Source organism: Pseudorasbora parva, chromosome 24 (assembly GCF_024679245.1).
Source record: "Pseudorasbora parva isolate DD20220531a chromosome 24, ASM2467924v1, whole genome shotgun sequence".
In the NCBI taxonomy this organism is placed as follows: domain Eukaryota; kingdom Metazoa; phylum Chordata; class Actinopteri; order Cypriniformes; family Gobionidae; genus Pseudorasbora; species Pseudorasbora parva.
In genome coordinates, this window is record NC_090195.1 from 1,332,365 (window position 1) to 1,355,244 (window position 22,880).

The 22,880-nt window shown below is 41.4% G+C and overlaps 1 protein-coding gene across 1 annotated transcript in view; it reads left to right on the forward strand.

Moving 5' to 3' along the window:
• sspo (SCO-spondin) overlaps nucleotides 1-22,880 on the forward strand; it is a 163,341-nt gene that overhangs the window by 13,204 nt on the left and 127,257 nt on the right. The window contains exons 14-26 of the mRNA XM_067434918.1: nucleotides 296-468; nucleotides 1,927-2,145; nucleotides 2,222-2,387; nucleotides 8,318-8,570; nucleotides 13,346-13,529; nucleotides 14,547-14,641; nucleotides 16,237-16,493; nucleotides 19,085-19,219; nucleotides 19,293-19,495; nucleotides 20,104-20,231; nucleotides 20,313-20,422; nucleotides 21,309-21,458; nucleotides 22,512-22,605. Of these exons, the coding sequence (XP_067291019.1) occupies nucleotides 296-468; nucleotides 1,927-2,145; nucleotides 2,222-2,387; nucleotides 8,318-8,570; nucleotides 13,346-13,529; nucleotides 14,547-14,641; nucleotides 16,237-16,493; nucleotides 19,085-19,219; nucleotides 19,293-19,495; nucleotides 20,104-20,231; nucleotides 20,313-20,422; nucleotides 21,309-21,458; nucleotides 22,512-22,605 (2,167 nt within the window). The remainder of the gene's footprint in view (nucleotides 1-295; nucleotides 469-1,926; nucleotides 2,146-2,221; nucleotides 2,388-8,317; nucleotides 8,571-13,345; nucleotides 13,530-14,546; nucleotides 14,642-16,236; nucleotides 16,494-19,084; nucleotides 19,220-19,292; nucleotides 19,496-20,103; nucleotides 20,232-20,312; nucleotides 20,423-21,308; nucleotides 21,459-22,511; nucleotides 22,606-22,880) is intronic.

The following is a 22,880-nucleotide window of genomic DNA, read 5'->3' on the forward strand; positions in this document are numbered from 1 at the left end:
CCATCCATCCATCCATCCATCCAGCCAGCCAGCCAGCCAGCCAGCCAGCCAGCCAGCCAGCCAGCCGTCTCCTCTCTACATCCATCCACCTGACAGTCTCTCCATCCATTCATCCATCCATCTGACCTTCCATCCATTCATCCATCTGACTGTCTCTTCATCCATCCATTCGTGATCCTTCCATAGTTAGTTTAATTCAATATGAAAATAGAATACAAAAAAATACAATACAAAAAAGACAGCATAAAACATCAAAACCGAAGTACATAAGAAGACTGTAAACTGTCTGCCTCAGGTTCAGTTATGGTGAACGGTCAGAGGGAGCAGCTTCCGGCGGTCACAGGAGATCTGATGGTCAGAAGGGCTTCCTCTAGTGTTCTGCTAATCCAGGCGTTTGGAGCCCGGCTGATGTGGCACCTGGACGGCCCTCTGCTCCTCATCACCCTACAGCCGGGATTCGCTCATAAGGTACCACAGTAACACACAGGACTCTGAATTGATTGGCTAGTAAAGGCCTTTGCACACTGAGTCCGTAATTCGCATGCGGAATTCACGCACGTCAAAAAATAAATTCAACCTCACGTTATGTCAATCACGAATGATTTTTTGCGTTTTTGCTTCTGTAAAAACCAATTTTGAGAGATGTTTTGACAACTCAGAGCCACCGTACATATTATTCTAGCAAAAATACCACAAATATAATTATATCACCGCTATAATTATAGCACATCACATCTCCTTAAAGCTGTGTGTGTGTGTGTGTGTGTGTGTGTGTGTGTGTGTGTGTGTGTGTGTGTGTGTGTGTGTGTGTGTGTGTGTGTGTGTGTGTGTGTGATCGCATCCAGGTGTTCGGGATCAATTGATTCATGAAAATTAGTGGTCTTCTTTTTAATATGTGGCTCCAGTATCGTTAACAAAGCATCAAACTGAGCCACTGACACTTTGAATCGGTCGGTCTGGAGAATCCCGCTGGATAGAAACTCTCTTCTCTACGCGATTGCAGGAGTGGATGAACAATATCTCCTCTGGACAAACAAATCATCCTCACTAGACGTCACTTTGTCCTGTTTTGCGTTTTTTTTCCTGTAACGCATTCATTAATACGCATCGGACTCAGTGTGCAAGGTCTCTGTGCGTGACAAATTTTTCGGATCACGAATACGATAAAACGCATGCGAAAATATCGGACTCAGTGTGCAAAGACCTTAACTCAGCTAACATAGCTACGTTTCTAGCAACTGTAAAACGGCATTCTACCCTATTAAAAATATATTTAAATTACGGCACATGCTTTCAATGCAAAATGCTGAACAGTTAGTTCATGAGCTCAAGGCTAGATTATTGTAATGCTCTACTGGGTGGTTGCCCCACTCGCTTAATAAACAAACTCCAGCGGGTCCAAAACGCAGCAGCTCGAGTTCTTACTAGAACTAGGAAATATGACCATTACTTAAGCGAGCTCTTAACACATTATACTCCATCATGTCTATTGCAGTCTCTAAACTCTGGCCAGTTGATCATACCTAGAATATCTAAATCAACTGCAGGCGGTCGATCCTTTTCCTATTTAGCACCTAAACTCTGGAATAGTCTTCCTAGCATTGTTCGGGAAGCAGACACACTCTGTCAGTTTAAATCTAGACTAAAAACACATCTCTTTACTATGGCATACACATAGAACATTATCAATTTACATTATTCTAATCAGTTGACTGATTATTAGGCTGCATTAGCTGGGTCGGCCAGAACCAGGGATCACTTCCCATAACATCACCGTTTTCTCCAGAACGACTGTACAGCCAAATCAAATTTTGTTGCAATATTGTCCTGTTTAACACTGTGAAGCTGCTTTGAAACAATCATCATTGTAAAAGCGCTGTGTAAATAAAGTTGACTTGACTAACAGGTTGGTCATGTGACCGTCAGGTTCGAGGATTGTGTGGCACTCTGACCTGGAGTCAGCATGATGATTTCACCACACCTGAAGGGGACGTCGAGAACAGCGTGTCCTCTTTTGCCGCCAAATTCAGAACGGGCTCATGCCCTCAGCCCTCAGCGATGACCTCTGACCCCTGCGGGACGTACACTCAGCGGAGACGGTTCGCAGAGAGTGTGTGCTCTGTGATTCACAGCTCGGCGTTTCAGGTCAGTGTGCTTTGGGTGAGTAGCTTTAGTAGATGTTCAAGCATTGGTTCCAGTGAAGCTGAAGCGTCTTTTGCAGGCGTGTCATGACGTGGTGGACAGAGAGCCGTACATGCGTCTGTGTCTCAGTGAAGTGTGCAGCTGTGGCCCGCAGAAGTCCTGCCAATGCCCCGTCCTCGCCGCATACGCCTTTCAGTGTGCCCAGGAGGGGGCGCCGCTCAGCTGGAGAAATCGCACATTCTGCTGTAAGAATAACGGTTTCTTATTAAGATGTTGCATGTTAATATTATATATAGGGATGGGTATCGAGAATTCCATTATTTTGCTCAAAATTATAAATCACAAGGATTGTTGTCATTTGCTGTTGCACTTAATTACTTTTGCGTGGGATTGCTTATATTGCACATAATTTTACTAATTCCCGCTGATTTTGTGCTCACATTCAAAGTGCATGCATGTAAAGCCACCTCTTAGTACTAAAGGCCCTTTCACACTGGACACGATTTTGACGTGCGAATAATTCGCGTGATGGTTTTTTTTTCCCGATCAGCTGTTTGTGTAATGAGCGCTTCCACACCGAACGCGAATGTGCTGCGGCGAAAAAACGACATTTATTTTTTCCGTTTTGATGTCGATTTTTTTTTACTCTAGCGGCGACAAAAAACGGCTTTAACCAATCACATAAAAGGAAACAAAGGTGACGAAATGTCCAGTTGATGTCACAAGCTATTCAATCAACTTTAACCTTTGCCAGGCATGGCATTTCTCATGAGATTATAACTGTAAGCTGTACAGCTGCAGCTGTGTTTGCCCACTGTATGCTACAGACAGCAATATCTTATAACCTTTTATAAATAGTTGATTTTTTTTTTTTAAACATTGTGTCCGCGATTATGGAAAGTGAACGTGTTGCCATCAGTAGGCTACGTCTGTGGCACTGAAATGTTCACATTGTGTCTCCACTGGAAACATCTGCTCGGATCGATTGATTCCCTGAAGTGCGCGGTTTGTCTCGTCAGATGCGCTGCCGTCTCTGGAGGAGATCCTCAAATTGTCCCACAGACTTTAGAAAGTAAGTGCTGAACCGGCCATGATAAAGTTTTAGCTCCTGTACAAGATTAGCATCCTCCCCTTCAGACTCTCTGTTCTGTAAGACTGGCTGCACCCAAAACCTTCTTCTCGGTCCTTTAAATAAAATGAAAAGCTCGTCTTCACTGAATGATGAAGTGCCCGTGATTTCTCGGCTGTCGCCGCAAATGTTTTGGAATGTTGGAGCTCTGAAACTTCGCAAATTCGTGTCGCGGCTGATGTGAATGGTTTTGACGCGAAATATTCGCATGCGAAATATTCGCTTATTCGTTACGCTTTTTCGTTACGCGTCGGGTGTGAAAGGACCTTAAATTGAGTTATTTTTCGCACTTAAACAGTCAAACACACACTACATAATGCTTGGTGAGTATGCACGTAAACAATCAGCGTAAACAGTTGAGAAAGAAAATGCGTGTGTAACAGTGTAATGGATCCGTGCATCAGCTCTTAAAGTGACAGCAGCCTAATATTCCTGCTGACAAATTATGAGGTAATAAAAAAAAAAAAGCCAGTTTTTACCCGTGGTGTCTAAAATGGTGGCCATTGAAAAAGTTGCTTGTCAATCCGTTGACGGACGTGAATGAGCGAGCTCCACATGAGCACACAGTGTGTCCACGGATCATAACTTATCTGCTTCTCCTTTGTTTTATATTAAAATAAATTACTGTGTTGGTTACCATTCTTCTCATGTGCTTGTCACCTAGGCTATAACTCATAAAACACTAGTTCGTTCCGGTTTCTGAACTCTCTGACTTCAGATCATTTTGTTAGAGACTGTACATATTCAAACATAATGATAAACTTTAACCCTTTAACTGCCGACGTGTCCTGGGGGATACAAGCATTTGAGAGGCTGTGGGGAGAGGCAGGGAAAGTCTCATTTCTTGTTTTCATGTCAAAATTGTGTTTGCTGCGAATATTTAGATGTGGTGACTTTGTTCATACATTCTTCCTTTAGCTCACGGGTAACATTCAAAAACCACACGACCCCCTGTAGTGGCTAATCTACTCACCTTCAGATAAAAGCAGATCTTCTCATATTTACAATATGTGGGATCTTTAGTCAACTTTGTCCTGTTTTTGTTAAGTCAAACTCTAGTCAAATAAATGTCTGAGCATTTTAGTCTAGTTTTCCTCAATTAAAACAGTCACATTTTCGTCATTCTGCATTGATAATCCCCATTATTTAGCTCAAAATGATAAATCACAAGGATTGATGTCATTTGAGAAATGTATTTACTGTTGGACTTTCATTTTTAAGCACAAATCAAGAGAACGTCGACCCATACCCATGCTTTATTTCACCTCATCCAGTTTAATGATTATTATAGGTTACTTATCATATGAATATAACTATTAATTTCTTTTGGCATGGGATTGCACGTATTGAACATAATTTTACTCATTCCCGCAGATTTTGTGCTCACACTCAAAGTGCACGCAAGTAAAGCCGTCTCTCAGCACTAAATTGAGTTATTGTTCGCTGCTTATTGCACTTAAACAGTCAAATACACACAAAATAATGTCAAAGGGCCAGTTTTAGTGAGTATTTAACTTTGTAAAACCACTCGGCACAGTGACTGGTGAGCAAAAAGTTGCTTGTCAAGCCGTTGACGGACGTGAATGAGCGAGCTCCACATGAGCACACAGTGTGTCCACGGATCATAACTTATCTACTTCTCCTTTGTTTTATATTGAAATAAGTTTCTGTGTTGGTTACCATTCTTCTCATGTGCTTGTCACCTAGGCTATAATAACGCATAAATCACTAGTTCCTACACTCTTTGTTTAGCTCACGGGTAACATTTAAAAACCACATGACAACCTGTAGTGGCTAATCTACTCACCTTCAGATAAAAGCAGATTTTCACATATTTACAATATTTGGAGGGTTCTTGAGTGTTCAAAAAGTTGTTGTTAAACATTAGCTTGTTACATTTATTTTGACATCATTTTATATATATATACACACACCAATTAGGCATAACATGATGAGCACTCTCAGGTGAAGTGACTAACACTGATGATCTCTTCATCACGGCTGCTGTTAGTGGGTGGGATATATTAGGCAGCAAGTGAACATTTAGTCCTCAGAGTTGATGTGTGTGAAGCAGGAGAAATGGGCAAGCGTAAGGATTTGAGCGAGTTTGGCCAAATTGTGACGGCTAGACGACTGGGTCAGAGCATCTCCAAAACTGCAGCTCTTGTGGGCTGTTCCCGGTCTGCAGTGGTCAGTATCTATCAAAAGTGCTCCAAGGAAGGACCAGTGGAGAACCGGCCACAGGGTCATGGGCGGCCAAGGCTCATTGATGACCGTGGGGAGCGAAGGCTGGCCCGTGGGGTCCGATCAAACAGACGAGCTACTGGAGCTCAAATTGCTCCAGAAGTTAATGCTGGTTCTGATAGAAAGCTGTCAGAATACACAGAGCAGCTCAGTTTGAGGCAGATGGACCAGTCATGGTGACCTCTGACCCCTGACCCCGCTGAAAGCACCAACAGTGGCACGTGAGCATCAGAACTGGACCACGGAGCAATGGAAGAAGGTGGCCTGGTCTGAGGAATCACGTGTTCTTCTACATCACGTGGATGGCCGGGTGTGTGTGTGTGTCTTACCTGAGGAACCAACACGATCCCATGGTCATGCGTATAAATAGTACGAGTTTGCAATCTCGTGGAATGTATACGCCGAAATGAGTTTTGGCGTGCGTATGGTACGCTTTTTTTGCGTGCATATGAGACGCACTTTATGGCGTGCATATGACACGCTCTTGGGTAGGTTTAGGGTGGTGGGGTGGGGGGTTTCGTATGTATAACACGCCATAAAGTGTGTCTGATATGCACGCGAAAAACCGCATACCATACGCACGCCAAAACTCATTTTGGCGTATACATGGCCCCAGGATGCACTATGGGAAGAAGGCGAGCCGGCGGAGGCAGTGTGATGCTTTGGCCAATGTTCTGCTGGGAAACCTTGGGTCCTCCATCCATGTGGATGTTCCTTTGACACGCTCCACCTACCTAAGCATTGCTGAGACCATGTTCAGCCTTTCATGGAAACGGTATTCCCTGGTGACAAGGCAAGTTTATTTATATAGCACATTTCATACTCTGTGGTAATTTAAAGTGCTTTACACAGAAAAGTGTTAAAATAATAAAAAAATAAAGTAAGGAAAATTAAAACAAAGGAATTAAAAGAGTAAAAGATGATACATATATAACCTTCTCATCTGGTAAAATATATTGCCTTTTATATTTAATTAATTTCCACACTTGTTCTGGGACTTCCCCATACTGGTTGTCTCTTTCTCTGTGGATTTCTTTCAGTGCAATTAAATCATTTGTCGGACGTCTCCAGCAGATCTGATCTTTCACCTTAAATCAGCCAGGCAGAGCGGGATTAAATCAGTCCACGCTCCGGTTAATCACCCACACAATTAAAAGTTCTCTTCCCGAAACTTCTTAATCACGCTGGGAGATCTCAATTTCTCTTCCCGAAACTTCTTAATCCCGCTACATTACTACACAGCCAGCCCAACCACTATGGATTGTCCACTTCTATTTTCTTCAGAAACAAATAAAGTTGTTCCCAGTGAAAAAGTACAAATGCTTCAGGAATGGTTTGAGGAGCTCAACAACCAGTTTGAGGCGTCGACTCGGCCTCCAGATTCCCCAGATCTCAATCCAATCGAGCATCTGTGGGATGAGCTGAACAAACAAGTCTGATCCATGGAGGCCCCACCTCGCAACTTACAGGACTTAAAGGATCTGCTGCTAACATCTTGGTGCCAGATACCACAGCACACCTTCAGGGGTCTAGTGGAGTCGACGGGTCAGCAAAAGGGGGACCAACACAATATTAGGACATAATGTTATGCCTGATCAGTGTATGTAATATCATACTCAACAAAAAACATATGCATTATGGTATATACTGTACAGTATATGCATGTGTTGTTGTTGTTGAGTCTCATATTTATACATCAGGTTTTTATAGCTCATATATGTAATTTATTGCAAATCAGATAGATTGAGAGAGATGGACACACACATGTTCCTGAAAAGTCAGTTGCATCATATTTGACATTTACATTAACATTAAAAATGGCTATCAGTCAGGAGACCGAAGGCATGAAGTAGATTGTGTACAGCTGTTTTTTCCAAAAAGTTTTGGTCATTTTGATAATTTATAGGCCCTGGAAATGTGCGTATTAAAGATGATGCAGTAGGCTTTAATATATTAATGAATAGGCATTATACTTACTGTTCAACAGAATTTTACAAAGAATGTTTTGTTTAAGTTATGAGAAGAAATGTTTTAAAAATGTGCCTAAAATGTATACCCACAAACTGGCAACATATCCTATGGGATACAAACATTAAAATACAAAATAAAAGATCATAAAATTTTATTATTTGTATCTTAAGAAGATGGAAATTACTTTCTGATTTCTCTTTGTGGTTTTGCCACTTGGAGTGTATACTTTATTAAACTTGTTCATATAAGTTATTCATTATATAATACTCTTTATTATATAATTATATATATATATATATAAGTTATTCATTATATATTACTCTATAATAATTCTGTTGTCTAACAGGAAATATGTAAATGAAAACAGCTTTATTGGTTTATTATATAAATCTTTGGCTAATATGGTCATACTTCCCAGTTTTAGTAAGAACTGGAGCTGCTGCGTTTTGGACCCGCTGGAGTTTGTTTATTAAGCGAGCGGGGCAACCACCCAGTAGAGCATTACAATAATAGCCTTGGGGTCAGAAAACAGTGAAGTATATATATTTAATGTTACAATGCAACTGTATATATAATAATTATATATATATATATATATATATATATATATATATATATATATATATATATATATATATATATATATATATATATATATATATATTAAGACAAATAATATTAATGTTTAATAGTGTTACATGTGGCACAAGACATTTGAGAGCTGTTCTATTGCATTGTAATGCGAGCCGAGATAAACGTTGATTATAAATGTCATTCAAAACTGATAAAAGTTCCGTCTAGTAACACAGCTTTGTTTGTCTGTCCTGTCAGCGGTCCAGTGCTCCGGAGGGCAGGTGTATCAGGAGTGTGGGCGTTTGTGTGGAGCGTCCTGTGCCGATCTGTGGCACGGCTGGAGCTGTGAGGGGGGTGAGGGCGGCCTGACCTGTGTGCCAGGCTGTCAGTGCCCAGATGGACTGGCACAGGACAGCCAGGGCCAGTGTGTGCCCGTCAACATGTGCCCATGCACACACGGAGACCAGCTCCATCCCGCCGGAAGCACCAGATGGAAGAACTGCAACAGCTGGTAGGAGAAACACAGCCACTGATCCTCATTCATGGGGATTCATGTTGCCACAGCTTTCCTGTGGCTCAAACAGTAGAGCGTGGTGCTAGCAACACCAAGGTCATGGGTTCGATTCCCAGGGAAAACAAGAACTGACATAAATGTAAAATGTGCACCTTAAAATGCAATGTAAGTCACTTTGGATAATAGCATCTGCCAAGTGCATAAATGTAAATGCCACAGTTGCTTTGAAAAAGTAATCTAATACAGGCCCACACGGAATCTGCGCGCGCATTTCCGCAGATCGTAGTGTCCGTCATTTGAGAAGCAAACACAATCACTTGCTTGATTGTGAGGGGTTGTAGGCGGCACTTATTGATGTGGTTTTTATTTGTGAGAGGGTAATATTTTAAAATGTCTCAAATAAAATTGAAAACAGAGTTTTCATGCCCATTTCCCTATTGACAGAAATGAGAGAGTGAGGGGGAGGTGTGAGGAAAGATGTTTCGGCCGGGACTTTTTACTGCGCCGAGCCGAAGTACTCTCAGAAGTGCTAATCCGCCATACATTATAGTTCTCCTTTTTAATCCGATTTGAAACGTGCCACGTTTTATTTTGTCACCATACTTGATCGTTCAACTACTCGTGTAACTGTATTTAAATAGGGGAAAGATGGAGGTGTTTGGTACTTCTAACTTGATCTCTGATTGATTCCATAGTGAATGAACTGGGCTTAGTGGGCTAGGCTAAATGCTATCAGATCATCACCGCGTGTCAGAGAGATTAAGAGCACGCACTGAGACGAGAGAGGTGTGTATCAACTCGTTTTAGTTAAGGGAATAACAGTTTAATATGAAAAAGCGATGAAGTAACCCTTTAACGTTACTGTAGTGAAGCAGAGCAGGACCGAGTGTTGTGGAGCTGAGCACGGCCGCTGGAGCGATTGGTTATTAACGTTACTGTAGTGAAGCAGAGCAGGAGCGAGTGTTGAGGAGCTGAGCACGGCCGCTGGAGCGATTGGTTATTAATGTTACTGTAGTGAAGCAGAGCAGGACCGAGTGTTGTGGAGCTGAGCACGGCCGCTGGAGCGATTGGTTATTAATGTTACTGTAGTGAAGCAGAGCAGGACCGAGTGTTGAGGAGCTGAGCACGGCCGCTGGAGCGATTGGTTATTAACGTTACTGTAGTGAAGCAGAGCAGGACCGAGTGTTGTGGAGCTGAGCACGGCCGCTGGAGCGATTGGTTATTAACGTTACTGTAGTGAAGCAGAGCAGGACCGAGTGTTGAGGAGCTGAGCACGGCTGCTGGAGCGATTGGTTATTAACGTTACTGTAGTGAAGCAGAGCAGGACCGAGTGTTGAGGAGCTGAGCACGGCTGCTGGAGCGATTGGTTATTAACGTTACTGTAGTGAAGCAGAGCAGGAGCGAGTGTTGTGGAGCTGAGCACAGCTGCTGGAGCGATTGGTTATTAACGTTACTGTAGTGAAGCAGAGCAGGAGCGAGTGTTGAGGAGCTGAGCACGACCGCTGGAGCGATTGGTTATTAACGTTACTGTAGTGAAGCAGAGCAGGACCGAGTGTTGAGGAGCTGAGCACGGCTGCTGGAGCGATTGGTTATTAATGTTACTGTAGTGAAGCAGAGCAGGACCGAGTGTTGAGGAGCTGAGCACGGCTGCTGGAGCGATTGGTTATTAACGTTACTGTAGTGAAGCAGAGCAGGACCGAGTGTTGAGGAGCTGAGCACGGCCGCTGGAGCGATTGGTTATTAACGTTACTGTAGTGAAGCAGAGCAGGACCGAGTGTTGAGGAGCTGAGCACGGCCGCTGGAGCGATTGGTTATTAATGTTACTGTAGTGAAGCAGAGCAGGACCGAGTGTTGAGGAGCTGAGCACGGCTGCTGGAGCGATTGGTTATTAACGTTACTGTAGTGAAGCAGAGCAGGACCGAGTGTTCTGGAGCTGAGCACGGCCGCTGGAGCGATTGGTTATTAACGTTACTGTAGTGAAGCAGAGCAGGAGCGAGTGTTCTGGAGCTGAGCACGGCCGCTGGAGCGATTGTTAAACAAACACCCGCCTCGCGAATACCGGGACTTTTATTATGACGGGACGGGACACAGTCGCCGGGCGCCTGCACAGATCCACTCTTCCGGTTATAATTTTGAGGTAATGCAGCTCTGTTTATCATATTAGATACATTTAAGTGTTTAAAACGATGTTATGACGTTACTCCGTGCGTTCACTTGTTCACACTGCTAAGAGTAAAGCGCTCCTGCCAAATAAAAGCCGAAACCGAGAGTAGCGCAGATATGACGCGATTGACAGGCGACTCCCTCAAATGCAATGCTGAAACGTCCCTGTCCTCAGTTAAAATAGCAATTTTCTCACAATTTACAAATAGTTGGAAACATCTGGGATATTGGAGGTACTCAACTGAACAAAATATATAACACCGGCCTAGTGGTTTTTGGATATTTTACTGCAAAAATACTACATAGTGCACCTTTAAGCTCAGTTCAGTAATATTCTGCCCAAATTAATAAACACATTTTCTTCATGAAATCTCATTATTGTAATGCAAAAAATATATTTATTTTGAAGCATGTTTTCTTTATGGTATATAGCTGCTGTATTAGCTTCATTGATGCGGTTGGTCGGTCGGTCTTTCGTCTCCATCCAGGGTTTTTATGGCGTATTGTGAAAAGCTTCATATCTGTTTTATGGCTATTTATGATTTGGGGGTCTGATCTGTATCGCCTGCGCTCTGATAACACAGCAAATATTCAGCAGAAAATGACCTTTGAACTCAATCTAATGCATGTACAGTATGTGGACCAAAGAGGAAAGCACAAAAAGCACAAAATCACTGTGAATAAACATCTGTTATGTATTCGCGCTCACATGCTTATTTGTTAGATATTATATCAGTTGTCTCATATGAAACATGAACACGTTTCTCTGATATTTGAAATAATGTCATTGCATGAATGACCTAGATTAGGGTTATTTAAATCTTGCCCTGGAGGGCCAATGCGCTGCAGAGTTTAGCTCCAACACTGATCAAACACACACTCTCACACACGCACGCACGCACACACACACACACACACACACACACACACACACACACACACACACACACACACACACACACACACACACACACACACACACACACCTGTGATGTTCTAATGATCCTGAAGACATTGATTAGCATGTTCAGGTGTGCCTGATTAGGGTTAGAGCTAAACTCAGCAGCTCATTGGTCCTCCAGGGCCAGATTTGAACAGCCCTGACCTAGATTTTGCCTGTGCAAAACTCGCCGCCTCAGTGTAGCCTGGGGGTTGCTAGGGTGCTCTGAGTGGTTGCTAGGGTGTCACATGTCAGCGAGGTGTGAGGTATCTGATGAAGTCACTCTATGACCCGCGGGCTCAGCGTCTCGGGATAGGTTGATTTCATTGCATCTCTTGTGCCTCCGATCAGCTGACACGCGGTGGGTTAATGGAGGCTCATATCTCACGCTTCTCATCTGGTCAGGACGATGATGAAACGCAGATTGAGATTGCAAAAGCGGTCACGTTTATGATGTGTTTCCTCATCAACTCCGTGTATGTGTGTGTGTGCTTGTTTTTGAGACATATCAGGACACAAATGTGTATAATGACATGAGGACATTACCCATGGCCCCACTTTTCAAAAGGCTTATAAATCATAAGAATGAGTTTTTTTGAAAAAGTAAAAATGCAGAATGTTTCCTGTGGGGGGGGGGGGGGGTGTCTGTGTGTGTGTGTGTGTGTGTGTGTGTGTGTGTGTGTGTGTGTGTGTGTGTGTGTGTGTGTGTGTGTGTGTGACACCTGTTATATATTTATTTACTCATTTTAGTGATTGTCAACGCCTGTGTTTCCTCTTGTTTGTGGGATTGTTCAGCAGCAATCCTTAATGGTGTCACAATAGAGGGATTTTATCTTGATAATTTATTTGTTTGTTTCTATTTAATTTTATTTAATCTAGATTTATTTGTTGATGGTAAAAAGTTTTATTTATTTATGTTTATATTAAATTTTATTTGATCTAGATTTATTGTTAAATTATATTTAATTTATTTATTTGTTTTTAATATTTACTTTTTATATAACATTTTTGTTTATTCAATCAAAAATGTAAACATTTATTTATTTATTTTATATTTTTATTTCATATTTATTTTATATAAAATTTGTGATCTAGATTTTATTTATCTATTTATTTATAGAGTTATATTATCTATTTATCTTTACCTATTTATGTATTTATGGATTTATTTATTTTATCCTTATTAAATAGTTTATTTTTGATTCTATTTTATCTAAATGTATTAATTTATTGTCAAAAGTATTTTTATTTGTTTAGTATTTTTAATTTCATCTGGATGTATTTATTTATGCATACAGTACATCAGCGGATTCAAACACATCATGATGAAGAAGAGGGACTTTAGTAAGGAGAAAGAACCTGAACGGATATTTTTATTTTATTTATTTATTTATTTATTTGGGGGGGTTAAACACTATCTTTAGTGTTCATTTATTGTCAAACGCTCGTTACACATTGACATTTCTCGCCTCTCCTTCTTTCCTGAAAGAACCGAACGGCGTGACCTCAGTTTGACCTCCTAACGAAACAACTGCAGATACAATAAAAGACCCAGAAAGAGATTTATGGTGACAGATTCAAAGCAGACAGAATGAAGGAGAAAACGTATTTATTCAGTGCAAAAATGCTAAATATCTGTGTTCTGCTCCCTCTCCACCTGTGTGTGTAGCGTGTGTGTGCGTGGCGCGTGGAACTGCACGGATCTGGCCTGTCCTGGGGTCAGTCAGTGTCCAGGGTCTCTGGTCTTCTCTCCTCGATCGTGTCTGAGGACCTGCTCCAGTCCAAACTCTCCTCTGGACGCCTGCGCCGAGCCCATCCACGGCTGTGTCTGTCCGGACGGGACTGTGCTGCTGGTGCGCCCCCTTCAGTTCTCCCAGTTCTCCTTCCCATTAACATTGTTTCTAACTGTTCTCTGAATGTTCAAAAGGTCCAATTGTTAAAGGAAGTGTATGTAAGATTGTGGTGCTGCAATCACTTTAAATGAGTGTAGAGCGGTGTATGCCCCTCCCCCTCCCCCTGACTCGAGGTTGCCTGATTGGCTGCAGGATCAGCAGAACGTTTGTAGATCTGCAGCTGTGGTAACTAGAGCAGATCTGGCAACCGGAAACACTACTGACTCCGTGATTGGTCGATAGGTGGAGGGCGGAGCTTCAGGCCAAAACATAACATGACATCATCAACATCAGTTGAGGGCAACAACAACTTTATAATGACAATATCCTGGCCGGACTACTGTTGTCAGTGATAGAAGTGTTTGAAATGAACATGATTTATTAATGTCTAGTGACATATCATGGCCATTTTATGATTCATTGAAATACATTTCTTACATACAGTTCCTTTAAAATGTCACGCGAACATTCAATTTTGCAAACATATGACTCACTGTGTAAGACTCACTGTTTCAGAAAAAACATTCTGTAAATGATGTTTTGAGAACCGTCATGTTAGCTGGGTTTAAAAGTGCTCAGTCCTTGTTTTTAAATGGCTGATTGGCTACTCTAGAGACATGTTCTGACTTCAGGGCTGACATTAATATAAAGCCACTAAACTCTGATTTTGATTTCATGAGGTTTTGAAAAGCATAAATAATTTGAACGGCTGAGAACTCACAATTCAACCAATCAGCAAGCTAAAATAGTTCGGCCCATTTCTTATTTTAAATCAGGTATATAACCTTTTTTCTATGGAAGCCCGTTTCCGTCACTAAATTAAAAAACAAAAAGAGTACTTGCGACTTTTTATCTCAGAATTCTGACTTTATAAAATATTGCAATTACTCTTTTAATTGTTTTATTTACTGGCGGAAACGGGCTTCCATATCTTTCAGTTGATCATGCTTCTCTCTTTTTTAATGTTTGTATCTTCAGGGCGATCAGTGTGTGAAGCCAGATGAGTGTCCATGTCAACACAACGGCAGACTTTATTTCACCAATGACACCATTTCTAAAGACTGCAACACATGGTGAGCAGAAACAACAGCCCATTTGAGTCCAAACGTCTGAAATCAAAGCTTTAGTAAGTGAAAAATTACACATTGATCACTCAATCCCCAATGGAGCATCAGACTCATATTCAGAGCTGAGTATGACCACGTCAGGCTAGGAAATTATTGCTGTGATTATGGGGCGTGTTTCAACCGAACCAGGAAAGACCTCGATTGGACAGACCTACAACCAATCAGAGCAGCGGAGCGACGCATCACATTAGTCGTCAAATGTCAACAGAACTCAACTGCTCTGTGTTGCCAAGTCTGCCGTTTTCCCACCGGTTGTTTTCTATGTCCGCGGGTTGAAGCGACCTCAATTATGGGATATATAGACCCAGGAATGACAATTTTAGAAGCAACCTTGCCAAAAATAACACACATTTTACCCCCAAACGACTTTTTTTCCGAAGAACCCCCAAAGAAGCTATTGGGCTTGTTTTGGGCTAGTAGTTGGTGGGTTTTGTTGTAAAAACCTGGCAACCCTGCCTACACGCGCGCTGGAATAAGTACCATTAGAAGAAAAAAATGAGTGTAAATGATCTTTGCCGATGTTGTAAAACATTTTTTGAATGATACACAGAGTACTTCCCAACATGATCATCACTTCAGAGAGAAATAGTGAAGGTGATGCAGATACGAACAAGCTCTCCGTTTAGGATTAGAACAAATTCAACGCCTTTGATGACGAGATGATTACGTTACTGTTGATCATCTGTCCATCATCGGCTAAAGCCCGCCCTGATGATCTCATTGGTCAGTTTCTGTTGATCATCTGTCCGTCATCGGCTAAAGCCCGCCCTGATGATCTCATTGGTCAGTTTCTGTTGATCATCTGTCCGTCATCGGCTAAAGCCCGCCCTGATGATCTCATTGGTCAGTTTCTGTTGATCATCTGTCCGTCATCAGCTAAAGCCCGCCCTGATGATCTCATTGGTCAGTTTCTGTTGATCATCTGTCCGTCATCGGCTAAAGCCCGCCCTGATGATCTCATTGGTCAGTTTCTGTTGATCATCTGTCCGTCATCGGCTAAAGCCCGCCCTGATGATCTCATTGGTCAGTTTCTGTTGATCATCTGTCCGTCATCGGCTAAAGCCCGCCCTGATGATCTCATTGGTCAGTTTCTGTTGATCATCTGTCCGTCATCGGCTAAAGCCCGCCCTGATGATCTCATTGGTCAGTTTCTGTTGATCATCTGTCCGTCATCGGCTAAAGCCCGCCCTGATGATCTCATTGGTCAGTTTCTGTTGATCATCTGTCTGTCATCATCTAAAGCCCACCCTGATGATCTCATTGGTCAGTTACTGTTGATCATCTGTCAATCATTGGCTAAAGCCCGCCCTGATGATCTCATTGGTCAGTGTCTGTTCAGGCATAATTACTCCTCTATGGATCAAGTCCAGACCGAACCTGAGCTCAGATGTTGTGGGCGGGGCTGAGTTCGGCTGGCATCCAGGCCTACATTTGTTCTTGTTTGCAAAGCGATTAACGCAGATATACGGCACAACAGGGAAGAAAAGAGCAGCGCAACTTCTGTTTCATGCTGACTTTTAATCTGTGGTTCTCATCGGCAGTGTTTGCCGCGGGCAGCGCTGGCACTGCGGTCAGTCGTTGTGCGCGGGCATCTGCGTGGCCACCGGTGACCCTCACTACATCACGTTTGACGGCCGTTGTTTCTCCTTCCTGGGCGACTGTGAGTACGTTCTGGCGCAGGAGACCGGCGGGATGTTCAGCGTCAGCGCCGAGAACGTGCCCTGTGGGAGTACAGGAGTGACCTGCACCAAATCCATCACGCTGACCATCGGAAACACGGCCATACATCTGCTGAGAGGTCAGACACATGAGAGTTACTATAGAAACTAGGGATGCCACAATTCTCAATATAATATTAAACCGTTCGGTACGGCATTCACAGTTCAAAACGTGCTTGTGAATTGTTTTTTTTCGGTTTTGCATTTAGTTAAAGGAAGTGTATGTAAGATTGTGGTGCTGCAATCACTTTCAAATGACTGTAGAGCGGTGTATTCCCCTCCCCCTCCCCCTGACTCGAGGTTGCCAGATTGGCTGCAGGATCAGCAGAACGTTTGTAGATCTACAGCTGTGGTAACTAGAGCAGATCTGGCAACCCGAAACACTACTGACTCGTGATTGGTCGATCGGTGGAGGGCGGAGCTTCAGGCCAAAACACAACATGACATCATCAACATTAGTTGAGGGCTGCAACAACAACTTTATAATGACAATATCCTGGCCGGACTACTGTTGTCTTCATTGAAATACATTTCTTACATACAGTTCCTTTAATTATTTAAATTCTCTCCGTTTTAAATATTTCTCTCAGTTTATTTCGGCTGTGTTTGAGTATGAGTTTACACGCTGATATGAGCAAATATCCAATCATATGAGCTAAAGTTAAAGGGATGTTTCGCCGTGCTTGAAATGCTGGTGTCAGAGAGTTATACTCACAGGACACTACAGTTATTCACAATCACCAAAGTTCATTATTTGCTGTGTTTTAAAGCCTTGCCAGTTAAACATTTCCCTCGCGTTCTTATGCACTGTTTTACATGCGCTGAGCGTACACGCCTGTCAAACTCACGTGATTACTGGACTAAGTCGTCTTACTGCGCTAACAGGGCTTGACATTAACTTTTTTGCTCACCAGCCACTGTGGCTAGTGGTTTTCCAAAGTTACTAGCCACTCAGCATTTTCACTGGCTACAAATTTTTTGCTGTTTGGAAATTGCATTGTATATGTTTAAAGTTGACTTTGGCATGCGTAAATTACTTGATTTTGAGTCATTTTACTTGATTTAGAAGGTTTAAAACCCTTTCAAACTTTCAAATGCAGAGTGACCCCCCAAATCAAGACTACATTGTATATCAGCTGGGATGTGCAGGTGGGCAAGGGGTGGGCAATATAATAATAAATATGAAAAATGTAATATGATAGGCTATGAGTTATTTTAGTTAGGAGATATATATATATATATATATATATATATATATATATATATATATATATATATATATATATATATATATATATAAATTACAAAAACAATAGTAAATACAAAATAAAATAAAAATTCTGATACTAATACATATTTATTTAATATATATACATTTATTTAACATCTGTAGTTGTTTGATTAACATTAATGAGAGACAGGTATTTAATTGGGCTCCTGAATGCATGGATGTAATATTTGTGACACATATAGTTATTACCCACCTGTTTACGTACACTTAAGCCATAACTGACTGTGTTTATGCGATGAACATTTTGCCATCAGTGTGCGCGTGTATTTGACTATTCAGGAGCAGGGAGAACTGATCACGCCTGCGACAGAGAGCGCACGAGAGAGAGCGCTTTTGTTGTGTGTCATTCAGCGCGATTCCGCCTATCTCGCCATCACTAAGTATAAAGAATTGTAGTGGAATTGTAGCCAATTTTGTGATACGACGGTCTTGGCATTTCATTTAGCTGTCAGTTATATTCAACCCGCCAAAGTGGCTAGTGGGAGTGGCTGCCGTACCCGCCACAGCTGAAATCTACCCGCATTTGGTGGGTTGGCGGGTGTTCATGTCAAGCCCTGTGCGCTAATACTGTCAAACACACACGAGGTTAACATATATAAACACAGTCGGTTTTGTCTAAAGTGAAAGTAAAATTGTGTGTGTGTGTGTGTGTGTGTGTGTATACGAGCAGGTCATGAATGCTTGTCCTTAAAGGGACAGTTCACCTCTAAAATGATGTTAATAAAACAACAAAAGACAAAGAGAAAATCACTCACTGCTCTTGAATTTAAAAAAATACAACTTTAACACATTAGCTTTTAATCAATGTACATTTTATATTGAAGACTATGTAGTGTTTTAATTTTACATTTCTTCATTAATTTCATACTTAAATGCTTCTGTACATCTCTGAGCTGCCACTGTAAATCTTCATATATATTTATTTTATATTATACAATACATTGGGAATGTGTACCAGGGTTTTTTAAGTAAAGTTTTAAGTTTAAGGAAGGGTTTTCAAGTCTTTTAAGTAAAATAAAGAAAAAGTATTACAATAAAAACATTTTTTTTTGTTCCTGTCGCCTAAGAACAAAATAGCAAAAAAAATGAACCCAACCGAAAACCGTGATTAAAAACCGAGGTATTTATTGAACCGTGGACTAACTGTTGCATCCCTAATAGAAACACTACAGCTGTATTGATGTAAAAAAAAAAAGGTTACATCAGATTTATGTGAGTAATATTTTGACATATATATATTTTTTTTGTGATTGTGTGATTTCATTTGTTCTGCTATCTTGGCCAGGTCTCTCTTGAAAAAGAGATTCTATATCTCAATGACACTAAGCTGGTTAAATAAAGGTTAAATAAAAATAAAATGTTCATGTCCTGTTTTCTCAGGTAAATCCGTGACGGTCAATGGGATTCCTGTGACTCTTCCGAAGTCGTATTCGGGCAGCGGCCTGATTCTGGAGCGGGTCGGGTTATTCGTGTCCCTCTCCTCTCGACTCGGAGTCACTCTGCTCTGGGATGGAGGTACGTCCGTTGTTCATTTGTTTTCAGTGGATTTTGTGATGAAAAGCTATTTATCATCTGTTCGTCTGCACAGGTATGCGCGTTTATGTTCGGCTTGCTCCTCACTTGCGCGGCCGAGTCGGAGGATTGTGTGGGAATTTTGACGGAGACGCAGAAAACGACTTCACTACGAGACAAGGCATCATGGAATCCACTCCGGAGCTGTTCGGAAACTCCTGGAAGATCAGCCCTTCATGTCCTGATGTGGAAGACCAGGATCTTCGGGACCCCTGTGTTGTAAGCACTCTCACATTAGATAAAAACTAACGTTTAGCTTTTTATTAAGTTTAGGCATAAAAATGGTCAGTCTAGAAATTATGTCATTCCTAAACTGACCTTTCAAGGAAGTAAGTAATGTAAACGATTCAATGACTCTCTTGTTTCATTACTGGATGAATCAGCGTTTTTGAACAAATCTCTTGAGTGAATAATTCAATGACTCACTTGTTTCATTACTGGATGAATCAGTGTTTTTGAACAAATCTCTTGAGTGAATGATTCAATGACTCACTCATAAAGACTTCACTTGTTTCATTACCGCATGAATCAGTGTTTCTGAACAAATATCTTGAGTGAATGTTTCAATTGACTCACTCATAAAGACTTCACTTGTTTCATTACTGAATGAATCAGTGTTTCTGAACAAATCTCTTGAATTAATAATTCAATTAGTCTCTCATAAATACTTCACTTGTTTCATTACCGGATGAATCAGTGTTTTTGAACAAATCTTTTAAGTAAATGATTCAATGACTCACTCATAAAGACTTCACTTGATTCATTACTGGATGAATCAGTGTTTTTGTGTTTCCTCTAAATGTTAAATGACCTTTGATGACCTTCAGATCAACCCTCACCGGGTGACGTGGGCCAAGAAGAAATGTGCGGTGATCAGTCAGGAGATCTTCAGCCTGTGTCATTCAGAAGTGCCGTACCAGCAATACTACGACTGGTGTGTCTTTGACGCCTGTGGGTGAGTAATGCTATTTGATTTGACAGACATCAGATTGATTATATGAGGGTATTGCTAACTCACGTTTGGCATGCTGTGCAGGTGTGACTCTGGCGGCGACTGTGAGTGTTTGTGTACGGCTGTGGCAGCGTATGCAGAGGAGTGTAACCGCAGAGGAGTGTATGTGCGCTGGAGGTCACAGGAACTCTGCCGTGAGTCGGTTCATTAAGTTACAATGGCATTGAGGTGCAGAGGTGGACAGTAACTAAGAGAATTTACTTTAGTCCTGTACTTAAGTACACTATTTGAGTATCTGTGCTTTACTGGAGTATTATTTTTTTCTGTAAACTTATGACTTTAACTTCACTCCATCTGAAAGACAAATATCGTCCTTTTTACTCCACTACATTTCTATCAAGGTCCTCGAAGTCGAAAGTCGTTTCTGTCGCAGCTTTGAAAGTCAGTGATGATTTTTTTCTTCTTTAAAAGGTGTTTGGGTTTTTGCAGAAAGCCTTTCAGGAATCACTCTTGTAGAGTCTCGTGAAGTTCAATGATTTCACAGCATTTATTAAACACTGATTTATAGTTTAGAGCAAAATGGAAGAAGATGGATGTCCAAATGCTCATTTAGTGGAGGATTCACATAAACAAAGTTGATTCTGTCTTCAGTGAAGGTGAACAGTGTGAGAATATCAGATGTGTATCAGTGTATTGGATCCGTGCATTCGGCCTTAAAGTGACAGCAGCTTTATAACTTTTCTACAAGTATTTAAATGAGTTTAAGTTAGTCGTCTGCTAGTGTGTCAGATGGAGCGTCACTGACTGGCTTAAACCATGATGGCATAATGTGCATTTATACAACTATAATACAATAATGTGTTGACAAGAAAAAGAAAATAAATTTTACTTCTGATACTTAAGTACTTTTGAAAACAAATACAGATTTCAGTAAAAAATCTGTCTTAACAACTTTTCACAGAGTAATATTTGACCAGTAGTACTTTTACTTTTACTCAAGTAATGAAGTTGAGTGCTTTGTCCACCTCTGTTGAGATGATATTCATGTATGTAATATGTTGTGCTGTTGTGTCTCTCCAGCGCTGCAGTGTGAGAATGGGTTGGTTTATGAGGCCTGCGGTCCTGCCTGTTCTCCGGCGTGTCCCAGCTCTCCTTCCTTCTCTGACTCTCTGTGCATCAGCCTGTCCTGTGTGGAGGGATGTTTCTGTCCCCTCGGCACCGTTCGGCACGGTAACACAAATAGATTAAAAAAAATCAGTCCTGCACATTTCTATTACTTTTCAATGAAAACACGCACAAGACGGATGCGTTTGACCATCTCAGGTCCTCTGCATTCTCAAACACACCTCTCAAGTTTGATTTATACATACAGTACAGTGCAAAAGTCTTAGGCACGTCTCAGTATTTTCACCCCCCGAAAATGTTTTTAAGCCAGTTATTTATATATTTTGCAACAGTGTGTCAGTAGGGAATATCAGTTTAGATTTGTTGTTTAATTTGTTGTTAGATTAATTGTAATAATCCATTCCAGTGAGATTTGTGTGTGCAGAAGGAGTCTGACAACAGCTGATCCACACGGAGATCTGATCTCACCATCATCGAGTCCATCTGAGATTACATGAAGAAACTGAGACAAAATCCACAAGAACTGCCACAACATCTCCAAGACGCTTGAAAAACCCTTCCTGCAAAGCTCCAGTCGTGTGAACAGTTTTAGACACTTGTGTAAAAATGCTGTAAAGTGAGAATAATAATGTCATAAATAGATTTTGTTTATCAATGAACTCATTATAACTAAATCAAGTCAGTGTTTGGTGTGACCCCCCTTTGCTTTTGTGCTGGTACACTTATAGCTCATAGTTCTTCAGGGAGCTTTACAGGAGGGTTTCTTCAAGCGTCTTGGAGATGTTGTGGCAGTTCTTGTGGATTTTGTCTCAGTTTCTTCATGTAATCTCAGATGGACTCGATGATGGTGAGATCAGATCTCCGTGTGGATCAGCTGTTGTCAGACTCCTTCTACACACACAAATCTCACTGGAATGGATTATTACAATTAATGGCAAAATAAATGTTTGAACATGTAAACTGATAGTCCCTACTGACACACTATTGCGAAATATATAAATAACTGGCTTAAAAACATTTTTGGAGGGTGTAAATACTAACGTGCCTAAGACTTTTGGACAGTACTGTATGTGTGTATGTTTATCTGATGCATTTTGCAGTGATTGTGTGATTATAGTGTGTTGCACGCAGGCTGAGGCTGATGTCTCTCATTGGCAGGGGACGTCTGTATTCCTCCGTCTCAGTGTCCGTGTGAATGGGATGGCTCTTTATTTCCTGCAGGAGCAACGGTCACTCAACACTGTCAGAACTGGTCAGTTTGCCATTGTGTTATGTTTAAATTCTGGTATGGTTTTTATGTTGTGGGTCAAATTATCCCTAATTGGATATGAAAAACAAAACATATAAATCCGGTGAATTTGGTAAACCTTGTTTACTTCAAGAGGAAACTCCGCCTCTACAAATAAACATGTACGCCTGCTTCTGTAGCCCCACCCACCTGTTTATGTAGCCCCGCCCACCGACTTGTGGCTAAACGAGCAATAAAAACGCCGGAGATAGCAAGATAATCGCTTGTAAACAAGACAC